Source organism: Convolutriloba macropyga, chromosome 14, assembly GCF_964194025.1.
Source record: "Convolutriloba macropyga chromosome 14, txConMacr16.3, whole genome shotgun sequence".
NCBI lineage: Eukaryota > Metazoa > Xenacoelomorpha > Acoela > Convolutidae > Convolutriloba > Convolutriloba macropyga.
The window spans coordinates 12,416,849-12,435,452 of record NC_134481.1 but is presented as its reverse complement, the minus strand read 5'-3'; the positions used below and the strand labels follow the sequence as shown (position 1 = coordinate 12,435,452).

General features: G+C 36.9%; 2 protein-coding genes across 2 annotated transcripts in view; one reads left to right on the top strand and one right to left on the bottom strand.

Moving 5' to 3' along the window:
• The window catches only part of LOC142353571 (cysteine protease ATG4A-like), a 29,386-nt gene extending 16,218 nt beyond the window's left edge, over window positions 1-13,168 (top strand). The window contains exons 5-8 of the mRNA XM_075405849.1: window positions 3,386-3,648; window positions 4,082-4,267; window positions 4,523-4,715; window positions 12,725-13,168. Coding sequence (XP_075261964.1) covers window positions 3,386-3,648; window positions 4,082-4,267; window positions 4,523-4,715; window positions 12,725-12,792 — 710 coding nt within the window. The 3' untranslated portion in view covers window positions 12,793-13,168. The remainder of the gene's footprint in view (window positions 1-3,385; window positions 3,649-4,081; window positions 4,268-4,522; window positions 4,716-12,724) is intronic.
• The window catches only part of LOC142352999 (uncharacterized protein C05D11.1-like), a 354,622-nt gene that overhangs the window by 88,645 nt on the left and 247,373 nt on the right, over window positions 1-18,604 (bottom strand). The gene's annotated exons all lie outside the window — the stretch shown is intronic.

The window sequence follows — 18,604 nt, the reverse complement described above, 5'->3', positions numbered from 1 at the left end:
ATTTGGCTACACATTACGCTCAATTTTTCAGCTATCGCTTGAATTTGAAGTGAATGATCAGAACCAACTAAAGGATCGCGGTCAAACCTAGTCTGACTATGATATGTCAGCTCTTCTTTGTGGAAGTTAAATTAAATTCTAACGTGGTTAACTCGAACTTAGGATGGACTTAGGATTGATTTGCTGTTTTTAAAAATCAAGAAAGCCCTCATTACCTTTGCTGTGTGGTCAAGTTTTTCTGTTAATTGTTTAGTCGAGTACTCTTTGATACGATCGGCCACTTGAAGGCAAGAAATTTACTTCGCATTTCGAATTTCTGTTCTAGATATTCTGTTTTTGTCTTTGCAAATCATGAATGCAGATAGCAGCTACCTTGTGTGTGACATATTAACAGTCATAAAATTGTACGGCAGTGCAGCTTTTTACCCTAACCATCTCCTGCGTTCCATCTCCCCTTCACGCAATTTATCAATTTGAAGGCAGCTTCCTCCCTGGTAGCTGTTGTAATTCGCTGCTGGTGGCCGGGTGGGGAGGAGGGGTCTATTTGGAAGAAAAAGGAAAAAGGAAAAGAGGGAGGGAGTTATAATTCCTCGCACAAAAATTAAGGAATTTGCATATCAGCATTTCCCTGTCTTTTATCATCCACCCCTAGCCCAGTCGCGAAGTCTAACTTAGAGCACGTGTAAATCAGTGTGCGGCGTTAGAATGCTACATGTTTCTTGTATTTGCATGCTAAATTGGAATACATGTGTTTATTTTTTGAGGTGAAGGACCTGTTAATATGGAAACGCACCTGGGATATAAATGTAAATTACACTTAATTGCAATGTATTTATTCACAATTGTCTAAAATCTACAGAATAATTGTTCACAGCGAGAGGGAGAACGCATTTTATTTTAGTGAGAACTATAGAAAAGGCAATTTGTTAAAGTTTTTAATGTAATGTTAAGATATTTTTGATTATGATTCTATTTTAATGTCCTATTAGAGCTTAAAAGTAACACAGCTAAATATCTTGGAAGTTGATATGTAACTATTTCTCTGGTGCATTGTAAGCCTGCTTTTATCTCCATTTCTAGGCGTCATGACTGAATATGCAAAGGATACTTGATACCCAAGTAGTTTGGTTCCGCATGCTTTGAAGTAGTTCCATCGTAAGAAGAACTTTTCTGACAATGTTTGACAGCTCTTGGAGGTTCCTATAAAAGAAAATGTTTTTTCCTCCCAATATTGTTTTCCCTACAGAGCGAGTCTATCTCTGAAGTTAAAGCCGCCTGTCGTAAGGAGAGTAATTCGCCCGATGTTGGTTTGATATTTGTATTATAGTACTTCTCCAATAAACAATTTGTCGACGTAATTGGCCAACGTTATGGTCTCAATGAAATCTGTTCAAGATGTAGATCTGGTCAAGAATGCAACGTTGAGCGTTCAATCAGTTGCGAGGAAGGTGGCCTAACTCAGAAAGAAAATTCTGAAGAAACAATATTTAAAGAACACTCGAATAACAGTTTAGGACTAAGAGTCGGTGTTTTGGTCAAGGGAGTCGGAGCTCACATGATATCGCCTCGTTTCATGTCAATGCAACTGACTCTCAAGCAAGGACAAATTGCGAAAGCCACCTAGTGTTTGAATTTGATCATTGAACAATCATTGAGATAGCACGAATGTCTCGTTTTAATAATTTTTGATCACATACTCAATAAGTCGACAGAAGACTTTGCTCACATCGCTTTAATTTATTTTAACGTAACCGAATCGGAACTAGGATAACACTCAGATTTTTAGTCAATTAAGTTGCTGAAAATTTTTCTTGTTAATAGCCGCAAAGTGGTGGTGGCTGGGGCTATTATTGGCCTTCTCTTGGTTTTTTCGTCGTCAAGATTTTTGTTACGAGCATATGACGTCACAATCTTTTCAAATGTGTTCATTGGTTTATGCAATTTCAACTGAATTGCGTGCGTGACGTAATATGCCATTTTTCACCTTAGTAGAGCAAGTTTTTTTCATTTGCGAAATTAAGTTTTTGGTCACACATGACTTGCCTCACTTTCAAAAATGACTTCCTCACTCTGAAGTTACTTTTTAATTGCTCTCAAACGAAGTTTGTAGCAATTATATTAGTCCTGTCGGTCTTTTTTATGCGATTTTTCGCTTGACCAATTTTTCGTCTGACGCTTTTGACTTTTCGTCCTATAGAAAAGGGGGTTAAACAGGTAGCGCCCAGCGGGCATTATGTGCTCTTACAGCCTTTCAGGTCTGTTTCAGCTCCAACTGTCTTGGAGACTTATACTTATACTTATGGTGTGAGGGGCGGTTCTTAGAGGTTGACACCCCCCCCCCCCCTCCTCCTTTGCTGACCCCCCACCCCCACTATTGGCTCCACTCCCCCCCCCACCGCGCTTTTGCCCCCCCCCCACCCAGTGCTGCCCCCATCAGCCCCGGTGCACCCCCCGTGGCTAGCTACTGACCAAGCCAACCGCTCGCCGGTCGTTTGAGAGCAATTCGCCCGACGTTAGTCGGTTATGTTTCTTTACATTAATTCAAAGAAATAAGGTCAAGTGAATGATTGTTAATCTAATGGAAGATTATTTGAGAGCAGCGAATAGAAGCAACAATAAATTGAACAGATTCGTAATATAACATTTAACATCTTAGCATTTAATAAAGTTTCTTTTTCGATCTGTTTCTTTTACTATCTTTTTGAGACTGCGGATCTACAAAGCTATTGCGGCTATTTTATGGCAATCTGCCGGCTATGTTTTAATTGCTCTCGAACGAAGTTTGCAGCAACTACTGTAAACGTGTCTCTTCTTTATGCAAAATTTTTCCTTGACGCTTTTGTTCTAGAATATTCTTTAACTTCTTTAGTTACTTTTTCGCACTTTAGTTCTTCAATTTAAAGCAATCTAAGTTGCTCTCGTTCTGAAATAAAGTTAGTTGGTTAAAGAGATTTTGAGCGGAAGGAAAGCATGGCCTTTGTAGCTGAGTCGTTAGGATATCAGGCTGCCAAAGTGGAGGAGGGATGCGCACAAAAGTGGGGAAGTTTTTGCACCCATAATACGCCCATACACCCCCTAGTAATTAATTGCTCTCAAACTAGAGCAATTATATAAGTCCTGTCGGTCTTTTTTAATGCGATTTTTTGCTTGACCAATTTTTCGTCTGACGCATTTGACTTTTCGTAGGTAGCGCCCAGCGGGCATCAAGTGCTCTTAGAGCCTTCCAGCTCACTAGTCTTCAAGTATGCGATTCACAGAATCTGTTTTGGTGACTTATACTTATGATGCGAAGGGCGGTTCTTATTAGAGATTGCCCCGGGTCTATGTTTGAACATTGCAACCAATTACATCCATACAGCTGCCATGTGAAAGGAGTTTGTTTCAGCGCTGCCTTTCAGATACGCTCAGAACCAGAAGGAGGCGACAAACGTAGATGACGGAACCCCCAGTTCAGAGCTGGACCCTGAAGTTGTCCAATCCGGAACCAGATCATATTCTTCAGGTTCCTCTAACTCCAATCGTAGCAGTGGTGAGAACTCTAAGAACCGCGAGAATCACTGCTTGAACTCATGGAGGCCTATCCTGCTTATTGTGCCACTGCGACTTGGGTTGACAGATATCAATAGTTCCTATATTGATCCTATCAAAGTGAGTAGATGATAGCAGCAACCGTAGTGCCTTCGATTAAAACTTCCCTTTTCGTTAGCCTTTGTGACACAGACAACGAGTGTTTTTGCGTCAATAAAGGAAATTTTCAGGGTTATCTGTTATCGATCACCAGGAGAGATGGAAAATTTTGTGTCAATTTTTCTAATTGGCTTATGCGGGGAGCTTTTGAAATTCCATTTGCAAGTGTAAAATTTTTGATCAAATTTCGTTCATAGTCGTCCATCTGATTATCAATCTTCCTTCAATCTAAAGCTGTCCGAGGTCTTCCAATTAATTTTGTTTTAAATGAGCGTATTAACGGTCGGCTGTTGACAAACCTTTTGAAAAGCGTAATTCTCTTTCGAAAATATGATGTATCATAAGTGATTGATTGATTGATGTGGAAGAATAGATTTGTATGTAATGTGTGCAGGAGTGTTTCCACATGGAGGAGACAATGGGCATCATAGGGGGGAGACCCAACAGTGCCTACTACTTCATCGGATACCAGGGCTCCTTCCTGCTCTACTTGGACCCACACGACACCCGACCCACGGTAGCCACCGTCACTGACGACTCTTCATACCACTGTGACACTGCCAAGCGAATGCCATTCACCGTGCGTATATACAACATCATCAGAGGATTACATGCGATTGCTCTCATAAACGCCCCGAAACAATAAATACTTAACGGTTCATTAAAATCGCGCTTAATTTTTGCTCACGGCCTCACTGGTCCTAACATCTTAATCTTTTCTCGAACGTAATTAAAAGATTCACGAGAACTTATTCGAGTGAAAAATTGGGACAAATGTAATTTTTGATTGGGGAATTTTGCTGCTCGATTTGCGTTCTATTTAAAATAATTACAGGCACTGGATCCGTCCTTAGCTATTGGCTTTCTCCTCCAAAGTCAGGCGCAGTTTGACACTTGGTGCAGTAAGCTGCGAGAGAGTGTCATCACAGACAAGAAGCAACCGCTGTTTGAGATAGTGCAGAAGAGACCAGCTCATTGGCCACCCCTCGAGATCTATCCTTCTCTCTCGTCCACTCAAGACACATTAGGTAAGATTGATTTGAATTAGTAAAACTTCAGCATTCTGGTCACATTTTCACCATCCTTCTGTTTAAGCAGTTGGCAAAAATCGGTAGTTAATTAAGAGCAGCTAACGGGAATCCGTTATGTTTGCTCAATTTTTCTCCAATAAAGTTTTTAACATTAAATTTTCTAATTTTTTGCATAGGTAGCTTTGAAAGACTTTTTAAGAAATTACCGAGATCTGATTTCAGATTTTAGACCAGTTTTTTTGGACGTTTTTCCAGATTATACCGCCAGTTTAGCCAAATTCTTCACGGAATTTCATTCCAAAGTTTTATCTTGGATGCAAAATTTGTCAATATTAGTTGTCATCCAAAAGTTGTTAAAGTTTTATTTGGTCCTTAAATTTATGTTCTCAGTTTAGCTACGGTTGTGTTTTCTGAGCGAAAAAATACATCTTAAGACTACTGATGAACGAAAAAAAGTTGCTATTTACTTCTATTAGCAGAGTTACCGATGTTAAATGCTTGCAGCTTTTTGTTCCAGCTTCCAGCCATTTCGAATTCATTTGAGCAACTTATCCGGTTGACCTGCTCATTTAATTGGACTGTTATCGGTTTTTTGTCCCAGTTTCATGGTTGTTATAAATTATATAATAAAGGCAAACAACTGAACAAAAATAATACTTTGTTCTTAAAACGTCTATTTTTCTTGTCCCTTGTTCCGCTAATATGTCAAATAATACTCTATATGCGAACTCTAACTCTATACTCTCGAAAATGGCATCTCCGATTACTTTGAACCATTTTCAGATGTAAGTTCTTTAAATATTTCACTTTGCTCTTTTGTTGTTTCTGTGGAGTTTAATCTTTAACTAATTGTTCCGTTTGCTATAATATTCCGGTGAGAAGTCTTTATCGTCGAGGCTTGTTCAAGCTAATTAATAGCAGCTGAACTTTCCATACTATTTTTCCTTAAGAATTGACGAAATGGAGAAGAAAAAGTCGAGAAATGGTTCATGTTTAACTTTGCGAATTTGCGATCAACGTTCACTTTTTTAACCGCTCTATTTTCTGCCTCGGGTTGCTATTAAAACTCTATCTGTACAGCAAGTACAAAATAGCGCTTTTGAAATAAGATTAGGTTCAATTTTTAAGTGCTCTCGAACGAAGTCGAAAACAATTTTTGTAAACGTGTTTATCTTTTTATGCAAAACTTTCGCTTGGCCGTTCTCGACTTTGACTTGACGTATTAGGACTTTTCGAGTGACCTTTACGCCCTCCACTTTTTCGTTTTGCGTGAGTCATATTTTGCTCTCATTTACAAGTGTCAGCAGCTGGACGCAAGTGGCGGCCGTTCACTGCAAAAGTCAAATGAAATGTGCGCCGAAATTGGGGTGCGTTTTACTTAAATTTTTATTAGTGGTCTCTAATGACGTCATTTTATGCCCCCTTAATGATTTTAGTTACTGCCTCCCCCCCCCCCCCCCCGCACACTGAAGCAGGCTGCAATAGATTTGACCTCCCATGAGATCATTTATGTTTCGCACACTTTTCCGCTTAAAACTGTTCATTTATCATAAGCTTCGCTTTTGCGAATTTGAATTTGATTTTTCAGACAATGCTCGAGATTTATTTGCGATGCTGACTTTTCCCACGAGCAGAGAAATGTACTAATCAGCGATTTGCATTATAAAACGCAATATGAAATGTGAGGGAATCTAATGCAGTTTTTTAACAATTAGGTTTTTGGACCTGCGAGGCTGTAGGCTGAGCGTAGTTATATTGCGGTGTTTGTGGTTTTTTAAATAGCTGCCGTCAGCCTCTCAACGGCTATTATTTAGGCGCTCCTTTTTTAAATTCTCTTTACCTCATGATCACGCTTTTGTTTTTCAAAAGTCAAATCGATAATGCCCGGCCATTAAGTCATAGTGCTTTAGGTTATCGAAGTTCATTGAAGCGATTGCTAGCTGTCATGAGTATTATGCTTAATAGCTTCCAGTTTAGAAGCTGAAAGCTATTAAGCATTGAAAGAATTGCCGACTATGTTTACAATTGAAAGGTTTTTCGGCTTTCTCACTTATCGCTTAGTATCATCACTGACAGGTGTGATTGGTTCCCAATGAAGCACAAAAGAACCTAATTAATGGCTCGAGTTAATAGCTAGTGATTTTGATGACTTTGACACTACTTTTTCTCAAGATTTTTTAAAACTTTTTGAAAGTGGATTGAGAAATTGATGTTGGAACAAATATTGGCTTTTGAAGGGAGGTTTTTTTATTATCAGCGGCAATCTTACTTCTGGTTTCAATGAAAGTTTTCCACGATGCTACTAATGTTTTTAATTGTTTTTTTAATCTCTCAATGGGTAGCTGATAATTTTTGTGATTTAAACACTTGTAAAATTATTTGGTCAAAAACTTTGTTGCTCTATTTGTTGCCGCTTTCGATGTCTGTCTCTAATAATTAATCTGATAGTTTTCTAATAAGTTTAGTTTGAATTGGTTTAAAGTAAAAAAGGAACTCATATGTGTAATAAAGGTTTGTAAAGAAAAAGCTTATTTGGAATTAACTTTAACAAGCTTTTTTAGTTTATTGTTATATTTTTTTGATACGCTTTTGGAGCGTTTTCGACACTTTTTGCTAATAATTGCGCTATCTGTTTCTATCTGTAGTATACAGCACTCAAGTCTATTTTGCAGCCATTCTGGCAAACTGTCGGCTTTGTTTTTCTTTTTTGTCTAATAAACTTGTATAGCAAAACTAATAAAGATGGTGAGTGAAAATTACTCGACTTAATAGGCTCCTGATTACTTTGTTTAGTAATTTATTGCTCTCGAATGAAGTTTGAAGTAAATATTCTAAACATGTCTTCTTTAATGCAAAGGTTTTGACTGACCATTTTCTTCTAGAACATTCTTTCGCTTTCACCTCTCGGTTGACTTTTCCAAACTTTTTTGGGATTAATTGCTCTTGAACCAAATGGTTTGTTGCTAAAATAGAAGCGATCGTAGCACCGGAAATCACAAGAGACTGTCACTAGCCCAATGGTAAATAATTCTGTCAAGGATTCTGGATATCGGGGGTTCAAATATCTCCCTGGTCGGATGTTTTGCACTCATAAAGAGAAATTTGTCGAGCGCACAGCCTAGGAATTAGATTGCCCCGCCTGTCGTTCGAAAGCAATTTGTTCGCCGTTAGTAGGTTTATGTTTTCAATTAAGAGCATTCAGAATGGAGTCTGCTAAAATAAAGCCGATTGTGAGAGAAGACCGTTTATAGCCCTTGTAGAATAGTGGTTACTCTCCAGGACTCTCATTCGGAAGATCATGGGTTCAAACCTTTTGAGAGACAGAACTTCTTTCATCATAAAATTTTTTATAGCGTATGCCACTTCTGAATTCATTGCCTCGCCAGTTGTTCGAGACCGATAAGTAGGTTAATGTTACAATTTTCTGTCTTGAATTTTCTGATGAGGTGCAGCTGTTGTATTGGCTTTTTTATTGCGAGTTTTAGCTTGACACTTTTTTCGTCTGATGCTTTCAAATTTTTAACCCCATAAACGGGATGAACAGGTAAAGCCCGGAGGGCAGCAAGTGGCTGAACAGCTCTCTTAGAGCCTTACGCCTTACTTGTCTTCAGTGTTTCATTTGTTGAGTGCTACTAATATTATACATTTGTGTTCTTAATGCGCCTATTTGCAAATCTTGAATTAATCATCGCGCAGCTATTCCGTTTTCTGAATCCAACACTAATTTTCAAAGATATTAGTGAAGTTTGTTTTTGTGTCGCTTTTTGTTTCTGTTGCCTCGTCACTTTGTTTTCTTAATGACAAGTTGCCTTAGTTGTTTATGAAGCATATATTATATATTAACCTAATTAATTAGTTCTAATTCATAGCTGTTGGTTTTCCTGATTTGAAAGCTATTTGTTCTCAAAAATTTTTAGTGATTTTTTAGTTTTTGCGAGTTTTTGTTGTCCTTTTTGTTTTTTTCTTTTCTAATCTGATAAGGACCGGTCGAATAAATTGATGATGGGGAGTAATTGAATCGATTTTATTGTTAATAGCCGCCGTCAGCCTCTCAAACGGCTATTATTTAGGCGCTCTCCTTTTTACAATTTAAAGAATTTGAATTGTATTGGGGCGCTGTCTTTTTAAGATCTGTTCACACATTTTCATGATTTTTGAAGTTAAATTGGAGTAGTGATTTTGGTCACGCCGAAAGAGGAAGTAGAGCGAAAAATCGAGTGGTTTTGCGGTGTGAAATTTTTTGCTCTCATTTTGAAGTAAAGTGAGAAAACGGTGTTTGAACAAAAATTCGCTTTCTCGCTAGTGGTTTTTTGTTATACGGCAATTTCACATTGGTTTTTTTTACTGTTTTTTTTTCGATTTTTTGATCTGATTTTTTTTAAAATGGTGCTCCTACTTCACTTATAGTCCGTTCTTTGTCTAGTTTTTTTGTTTAGTCCATCAAAATTCTTGGAATTTTACGTCAGGACTTGTCCTGCCATGTTTTTTTATTTCGCTTTACTTTTTGATCATGTTTTTCGTTTTACATAAGTCACGATTTTCACGTTTGACTTCTGACTTACTTCAATCAGTTTCAACTGAATGGATTTTAAATTCTTTCATGCATTCATTTTCGCCGTTTTGTGACTACTGTCAAAGTCAAAAGATCAAAATAAAAAGAAACGGGTTGAACCGATAAAGCCCGGTTATTAAGTCATTGTGCATTAGGTTATCAAAGTTCATTAGGGTGTTTGCTAGCTGATATCGGTTTTCTGCTTTTTAGCTTTCAATTTAGAAGCTGAATTAAGTTTAGTTTTAGAATCTAACTAAAACTGCTTGCCAAATTAGAACACCTTTTGACACTTTTTTCTTTGATCTCTTTTTTTTCTGTATCAATCCCGATGTGCATTAAGCGCTTCACTGGCGGCTATTTGTCGGCAATCTGCCGGCTGTGTTATCAGTACTAGTCTAATGCCTTTTTACTCTGACACTAATTGTTTTCAAGAAATATTATCGATTTTTGCGAGTTTTTTTTGTGCACTTTGTTTTCCTAACTGTTAATTTCATTAATGATAGGACTCCTTTGTTGCCAATAATGCCTAAATTAATCAAATGATTTCTTTCGGTTCCTAGCTACTGCTTTTAATGCCTCATTCGCTTTTCGTTTTCTTGGATTTTAAATAGTGACTGAGTTTTTGTGTTTTGCTTTGTTCTATTTTTATCTGATTGACTACAGTTCTCATCAATTGCTGATGAGGAATAAGTGGATATAGTTAACTTGAGTACTTTCATTTCAAATGAAAGTTGTTTTTTAGTCTGGCATGTTTTTTTCCTGTTGTCTGTTTGCTGAGTGTAAAATTACAAATTTTTATTGGCCTTCTAGTGCAACGTAATTTGGTTCAATTTTTTTACTCCAATTTTTAGCTGAGTTTTGATTGACTGAGCTTTTGTTTGTTTTCGAAATGTTCAAGTGAGTTGATGATTCTTGCCTTCATCTTTTGTTCGATTGTACTTTTCAGCCATGGGAACTGCTAAAGTATATTTTGACTTCTAAAGTTGTAAAGTTTGCTGTGGTTAAAGATTTGGTGTACATTTATGTGGTTTTCTTATTTTGATGCCACTGGATTTTAAAAATATTCTTTTGTGCGAATTTTAGTATTTGTTTTTTTGCTTGCCAAGTCATTGGATCCCACAAGGTTGTTGTATTGTGTACTTATTCTTAGGATGCGTATACTCAATGTTCTTATAAAATGTTATTATGTTATTATTGCTGATTCTCAAAGCATCAAATTTTGGAAAAGAGAATTTTTTATTATTTGTTTTTAACTTTTTTCTTCATCTTTGCGCATATAGGGTAATGGGCTTTCTTGACTGTTTTTTTCATGTTGCTGTAAAGTTTTAGTTGTTAGATCATTATTTAATTCCAATTATTTGGAATTTAATTCAGGTTTTGTCCTATCTTGCTTAGTTTAGTCGTCAAGATTTTTATTGCAATTATATGACGTCGCGCTCACTTCAAGTCAACATGCGTTTAATTTTCAGACTGATAGGTGTGAGTGATATCAGTTTATACTCTTAATCATTTCGAGAGTCCTTATCTGTTGTCCCTTTGATTGAATAAATTTTTGGCCGTTCATGACTTTGCTGACGCTCAAGATGACTTTAATTACTTTAATTGGAGGGTTAAAGGTCAAATAAGGATGCCTCAGTCCAATTGAAAATTATTTGAGGGCAACGTCTAAAATCTGGACTTGCGTCTAAATCATTTTGATACGTCACAGTTTTCTTTTAATAGCCGCACAGCAATAGCTGAACTATTATTGGCCTTCTCTTGGTTTTTACGACTCGAAGAGGAGTATTGAGATTCTACAGGTTTTTTTTAGCAGAAAGCAAATTTGTTCATGACTTGAATTTTGACTTCTTTCTGTTCGAACATTTACCACCGTTTTTGATTGTTGACTTCTGTTTTCGAACATTGGACTTTAACAGTAGCTTCGTTTGTAATCTATAGAAATTAGGAATTGCTGGTAATGTTCAAGGTGAAGAGTTCATTTTCAGATTTTTTGTTCCTATATAAGTCACCCCTAATTATCTAAACTACACAGCACAAACCCCCCCAACACCCCACCACCTATCTACCCCCCCCCCCCCCCCCCTGCATCCCCCCAACTTATATCTACCCCCCATCCCTTCACCTAGCTACCCCCACCTACCCCCCAACTGCCCCAGCACTACCCACCCAACTACCCCAGCACTACCCACCTCCCCAACATATCTACCCACCTACCTACCCTCCCCCCCTCCCCACCACTACCTACCTACCCCCCCCCCCCCCCCACCAACCAACACCTACCTACTCCCCCGCATCCCCCCAACTTATCCCTACCCCCCATCCCTTCACCTAGCTACCCCCACCTACCCCCCAACTACCCCAGCACTACCCACCCAACTACCCCAGCACTACCCACCTCCCCAACATATCTACCCACCTACCTACCCCTACCCCCCCCCCAAACTACCCCCTCCCTTCACCTAACTACCCCCACCTACCCCCCAACTACCCCAGCAATACCCACCTCCCAACCTATCTACCCACCTAGCTCTCTAGCTCTCCACCCCGCACCTAAAAAATTGACGGCTTTTTAAAGGACTTTAATGTGGTTTAATGGGCTACTTTTGTTTTTTTTTGTCGTCTATTTTGATGTTTTGATTTCGGTAAGGTTAGGTTAGAGATTATAATGCACGACAATTCGAGTCGTTTCCGATATTCTACCGGCTATGTTTTTTTTTCATTTCGTCAAGATTATTGTTACGACCGTATGACGTCACTTCAAATCTGCTTTTTGTTCGTTTGTTCATGCAATTTCACATGAAGTGCGTGCGTGACGTCATTTCACTCTTAGTGGAGCGAGTTTTTTGTTCATTTGCGTGATTGTTTTTGGTCTCACGTGACTTACCTCACTCTCAAGAATGACTTCCTTACTTTGAAATAGACTCCTTTGCACTTTAATTCAGAGATGAGATCAATTGAATGTGTGACACTCTAAATGAAGGCTGGTTGAGAGCAGCTAATAGAGGCAGCAGTATTTTCAGATTCGTAATCAAAATATAACATCTCATAATTTAATGAAAAGAGTATTTTTTGGTCTGTCTTTTTCACTGTTTTTTTAGACTGCAGATCTACAAAGCTATTGCGGCCATTTTCTGGCAATCTGCCTGCTATTTTAAATAAATTGGGTCTACATTCTTTTATTGTCTCACATTCTTAATTTGGTGATTTGATGTCCTGTTGTCAGTTGACGTTTGGACTTGGTTTCAATTACAAACCAGTCAAGTAAACAGTGTAATGTTTTGATACAATTTTTTAAAACGTTTGATTCTAGATTTAGCATTGGAGTCTAAAGCACGTGGCGCAATCTAAATTGTCTATAAGATTTTGTTAAAGAGGGAAGTTCTTGGTTCTTTTAATATGATTGTTCTTGAAGCTGTCTCTTGTCATCCCTATTATTTTTAAGTATTGTGTTTAGAGGATATGGCTGCAACCTTTCTGGAAATCAGTTCACGTGAAATGGATGATGATTTTGTGGTCATATGAGCTGTCATTGTTTGCCCTCCAGTTGACGTCCCCCGGGCACATTCTCCTGGACAATTCAATTATTGTTTAAATTAATTTATGTGTGCCAATTCTACATCAGGAGAAAGCTGCTTCGCTTGTGACGAAATCCTCTTGATAAACAATGTGGAAAGTTGTCGTTTGAATCTTGAGTATTATTATTTTTTGGATATGTATAAAAAGTAGTTACAAAACTTACAGATTAGTTTTCTGGTGCTATTTAAGTCTAATTAATTAGTGACAATACGTTTAAAACCTCAATTACAGGAATTATACCAAAATTATACTAGAGTATACACATTTGCCTTTAGTTGTTATTTGTCGGTCTTTTTGTCAAATTAAATCTTTTATCGTCCAATTTGATGTAGTTTTGCCATTTAAAATATGACAGCGTTGAAAAAGGCAATGACCAGGCAAGCAGTATTAGAACAAGTGAGTTCTAGAGGTTAGTGTCATTTTAGAATTGATCGAACGGCTATGGAGTGTTAAATTGTGGCAATCGTTGTCTCCTATAGTTTGAAATTTACTTTTTGCAGCCCCGTTTAAAGAACAACAATCAGTAAACTGAAGTAGATGTAACAGAATTGAAAATAATGAGAGTTCATCATTATATTGGTTATTGGAATACTGTTGGTCGCGGTGCTCTGTAGAGTCATGCGAATGGGTTATAGTGATGGAGTATTCTGATAGTTAAACGTCTCAGCAGGAATTACTGTTCTCAGAAGAATTTATTTCTCGAATTGGTACAAAAACGCACATAGAATGTGATAAGCTCAATCAATCGATTCTACTAAACCACGCGGAGAACCATCGAGAACAAATAAGATCTGCTTCTAAAATTTGACTAAAATTTGACATGAACAAAATTTTCACTGAGTAACTGATAAAGTAGTCACAAGATCACTGAAGATAATTTTACATTATAAATGAATTTCAGAAATTCAATAGCGCCCAATTATTTACGAAGAAAAAAAAATTCCGAGCAGACTGACGTTTCATTGTAATTGCCCTACCATTTTACAATTATGACCATTTTATCTTGGAAGTGAATTTATAATTGTAATTTCATTTTTCGTAAAATGCAACTTGGCTAAAACTTAACGTGTGGTCTTGAGTACTCACTGATAATGCTATACAACCACATAAACAACTGGCTGAGTTAAGTGAGCTTGTTCCCCCGGTAGAACATGACCAACTGTAAATGAAGTTTACTAATAGAATTTTAATGGTATAGGTAATGTACATCGTAATAGATAGTTCCACCTCTTATTAGGGAATATAATGAGTTAGTTTCAAAGTACCTGTAAGATTTTCAGCTTCTTATGAAAACAAATTTCTCGTACGTGGGAATCGGAATAAGTTCTTTGTGGAAACTTATCATGAAATTAAAGTCGGAAGTTGAATCCACGGCGGAAGTGTTTAAAGTGCCCAATTAGCATAAAGAAGGGTGATATCGTTGAAGATAAAAGTGCTTAATGATATTGACCTGATTTACAAAGTCGGAAAAACCTGTTTGATTGTCAGTTATTGATGTATCAATATCGCCTTTAAATACTCTTCAACTTTTTAGTTAGCTTTTTATATGTGATTTACACAAGATGTCTTTAGTCTGATTTGGAACGACTTTTCTTATTCTGTTGCTTATTGAACGACGTTGCTTATTCTGTATGGAGCATTACTCTCAATGTCATATTTTCATAGTTATCCGACTCCTGTTGGATTTTGCGGCAATTTTAGAACATTTTGAATACATTTTTATGATCGGATCTTTTGGGAAACCGAAAAATTGTACTACTGCTTTTGTGGAAAGTAATGTGGATTGATTGAAAATGGAGAAGATGAGTGGATTTTTAAGGGTTATCGACCGAATCTCGGAAGTACTTTTTATTTTTGTCATTAAAAATCTCAGATATTTATTAACTCCAGTAGTGCCCCAGCTCTATTGCTTCCGAATTATTTGTTATTTCTTGTGCAGAGAAGGAGTCACCTGATCACAGCAACACTTCTCTGCTTAATAAAATTTTTGCTCTAATTAAAACCATTTGAAGTACGAATGCAGGAAATTGTAAAAATAATGTAGAAAATTTACTCATCAAGTTTCTCTGCTTATGTATCCTATTCGCAAACATTGAAAAAGAAACTAAAGTGGGTACTTATCTGTAATTAATTGCTCTCAAACGAATTATATCAGTCTTGTGGTCTTCATTTTATGTGATTTTTCGCTTGACCAATTTTTCGTCTGACCCTTTTGAATTTTTGTCCTCAAAAACGAAATAAACAGGTAGCGCTCAGTGGGCATTAAGTGCTCTTGGAGCTTTTCAGCTCACTAGTCTCCAAGCATGCGATTCGCAGAAACTGTTATAGAGAGACTTATTCTTATGGTGTGAAGTGCGGTTCTTAGAGGTTGACCCCCCCCCCCCTACATAAGCCTCCCTCTCACTTCAATCCCTCAATCCGCACCCCTGCACATCGTTCATGTCGTAAAGGTCCCATGCAGCCAATCCTCTACCCAGTGGCTTGGACCCTTCTCGTCCAGTCTTGCCCCCCCCCACACTTCACTCACCCCTTGCTAGCATCTCTCCCAGCTAGATTCTACCGAAGCCAACCGCTCGATAGTTTGGGAGCAATTCGCCCGACGTTAGTTGGGTATGTTCTACAAGTTTGAATTCAAAATTTTATTTGACATTTGGAGGACTAAACAAGTTATTCAGCTGTCCGTTGAGAACTTCTAATTTTTCTGTTGGTTAATTGCTCTCGAATGGAGCAATTTTTGTAGCCGTGCGTCTTTTTCATTCTGTTTTTTGCGTGTTGACTTTTGTTTTTGTACGTCAGTTCGTTAAATCTGTTACGTGTAATCTGAGGCCTTGTAGTAATTGTTTTCGAAAATCTTTTTCGTGAATTTGTGAGAATAGTTTCATAAAAGTTGTAGCTGCATTTTTTAAGATTCATTTAATTTACGCAAGCTACGTCTCTTTCACGAGTCTTTTAATGTTTCCGTTTGATGCTATTTGTTTTTCTTATAAATGATGAAAGACAAGAAATAGAGATTTACCCTGATGATGTAAATAGTTTCTAAGAAATATTTTAACGTAGTATTCAAGGAAGACTTTTCATGGGAATGAATGGAAAGCTCAGATAGATTATTGGCATATAAGTTGTCTAATGTGAAATGGAAAACTGGATTGAAAGTTTTGAATTTTATTTTTGTTTAAATAAATAGTTAATTTCTGTCAAAGATTTTAGTGAGAATGCAGTTTTCTTAAACTCATGCCCTCTGAGTAAAAAAGAGTTTCCTTTGAATGAAAGAGCTTCCTTTGAGTTCCCTATTCTGTTCTCGCGGGCTTTCATGTAAATTTTTTATACTGTCTTGAATAGGATCGTTTTCTGAAAATCCTACGAAAGGGACACACATTAGACCTGTATAACCACCATATTAAATCGTGAAAATATTTAACGATATTCAAAAAGGAAATTGCAAACCTTTTTATGTTTCTATTCTTTTTCTGTTGAGGATTCTGAACGATACTGGTTTTAAATTTTTCGGATGAGAATTTAAGAAGTTAAGAGCAGAGCCAGTCAAACCTTAACACGAATTCGGGACATTGAAGTCAATTGTCCGAATTTAACAGGAAATGATTTTAGCTCTCAAAAAATTTGTTTAATGTCAATCATTCTGAATTCTGTATCTGACTGAATTATGCAGCTCTATAAATGGCAATATTCCAAGTTAAAAATGGGAGATGGATCTCTTTTCAACGGCAAAAGGCAGAAAAAAGTGCAGTGGTCATTTACTGTGTTTTCTTTAACACTATTTTTCGGAGACTAATATATAAGGGCTAATTATTGCCTCAAAAATGTTTTTGGAAATTTTTTGTGTAGTTCTGTTGAAACTTCATTTCTACAAGTTTTATAATTTCATATTTCCAAATACAGGATTATACTTGGTGTGAAAATAGTAATCATTGATCAAAGGATGCTTTTTGAGCTTTCATTTACTTTGCTGCGCTGCGGTGCGTCCTCGATCTATCCTGTTGTTCAGACTTTATATGGTTTGAAGTTTTGTAGTCGCAATCTTTTCAAGAACATTGATTAAATGGGAGAACTGTTTTCTGAAATATTGGATTATGAAAAATGTTTTTGAAGCGAATGTTTTTTTTCTACTAATATCTCTCCTTGAAGTAAAACTTGCCTATCCCTAAATGAAGCATGGACTCTATGAATGAGATGAATTGTTTAGTTTTTGTCCCTGTTCAAAATTGTTTTAGCTTCGCGGAAAATGTACCTTAAGTTCTGAAAGCTAAATTGTAAATGGTTTTTGCACTCTTAAAAAGACAACTTGCGAGTTGTTCTTACGAATTTTTCGATGTTCGAATTTAATAAATATAAATCATGGATATAGTTTACACAATTTTGCAACTATGAACCAGTGCGTAAAAATCAAGTATTTCAAATATGACTTCCAATGTAATGATGGTTTCTCAAATTGGTCAATTTTAAGTGAACATTATTTGCATTGATAAAAATCTGTAGGTTTGCAATTCGTTAACCTTACTATCTTTTCTTTTTCCAATTTCCGCACCCAAGAATCTTTTACGCTATTTTTTTTCGCAGTCGAGGAAATTTGTTTTTAGAGATGATTGTAATTAATTGCTCTCGAACTGTATTTGAAGGAGTTGTTGTAAAGGTGTGTGTCTTTGTTAATGCAAAGGTTTTGCCTGACAGTTTTGTTCTATAACATTCTTGGGATTTCACTTCTTCTGTGAGTTTTTATACTCTTGATTTTTACTTGAATTTGACATGAATTGCTCTGATTCAAAAAGTGGGCGTGCCGCTAAATAGAGAGATTGTAAGATAAGATTACAAGTGGCGATAACCCAAGGGTTAATGCTTCTGTCTTGTACGCAGGAGGGCGGAGGTTTGAACACCTCCTTGGTAGTACCCATAAAATGACCCGCCTGGCGTCGAGAGCAATTAGTCTGACGTTAGTCGGTTTATGTTTTTAACTGAGTTTTTTGCTCGAAAGAAATTTTGAAATTCGCCGTCTAAAATCCTTGTAATGATCATCCTAACAGAGGCCGTGCTAAACGTCTGTCAAAGTGATCATTTGCTTCTCAAGATTGTTTTGTATTTCTCACTAATTAATTTCATTTGTTGACTGCTTTATTTGAAATTTACCCTGCTTTGCTTGAAAAAGGTTTTTTCATCTGACCAGTTTACACTGCTCCATACCGAACATTTTCTCATTTGAACTACTTACTTTGCTTTAAAACGTATCAAAATTTGGCGACTATTTGTCCTTATTAGACAAAAACGGACTTTTTCAGTACTGATAAGCTTTTCTGTTTAGGTATTTAAATTGATTGTTTAGTAATCAGAATGGCTTGGTTCGCTATTGTTTTTTTTTACCGAAGAGCATTGTTTGGTTAGCTGTAAATCATGGAAGTCTTTCGTAAGCGCGCAAGAGATGCTGTGAGAATTACCTCTTTGTGAGCTTCCGTTGGCAAATTGTGTCTAGTATATTGAGTTTCGCTGGCTTTTGAGTTCGTAAAATTCTGGAACTTTAGGCCCCGGCGAATAAGTGGAAAAATTCCTGAGGAAGAGTGGCTTAGCGCTGCAAGTTTTTTTTAACATTCAACATTTAATATCAATTGACCGGGTTAGTTATGTCACAAGCCAATTGGTGAATTAAAAATCATCATTTTCATCAATTAAAACAACATAGGTTTGCTTATCTTTAAATAATCAATAAATGATATAGTATCCGAATATTTTTCTGTTTATTGGATCTTGCTCG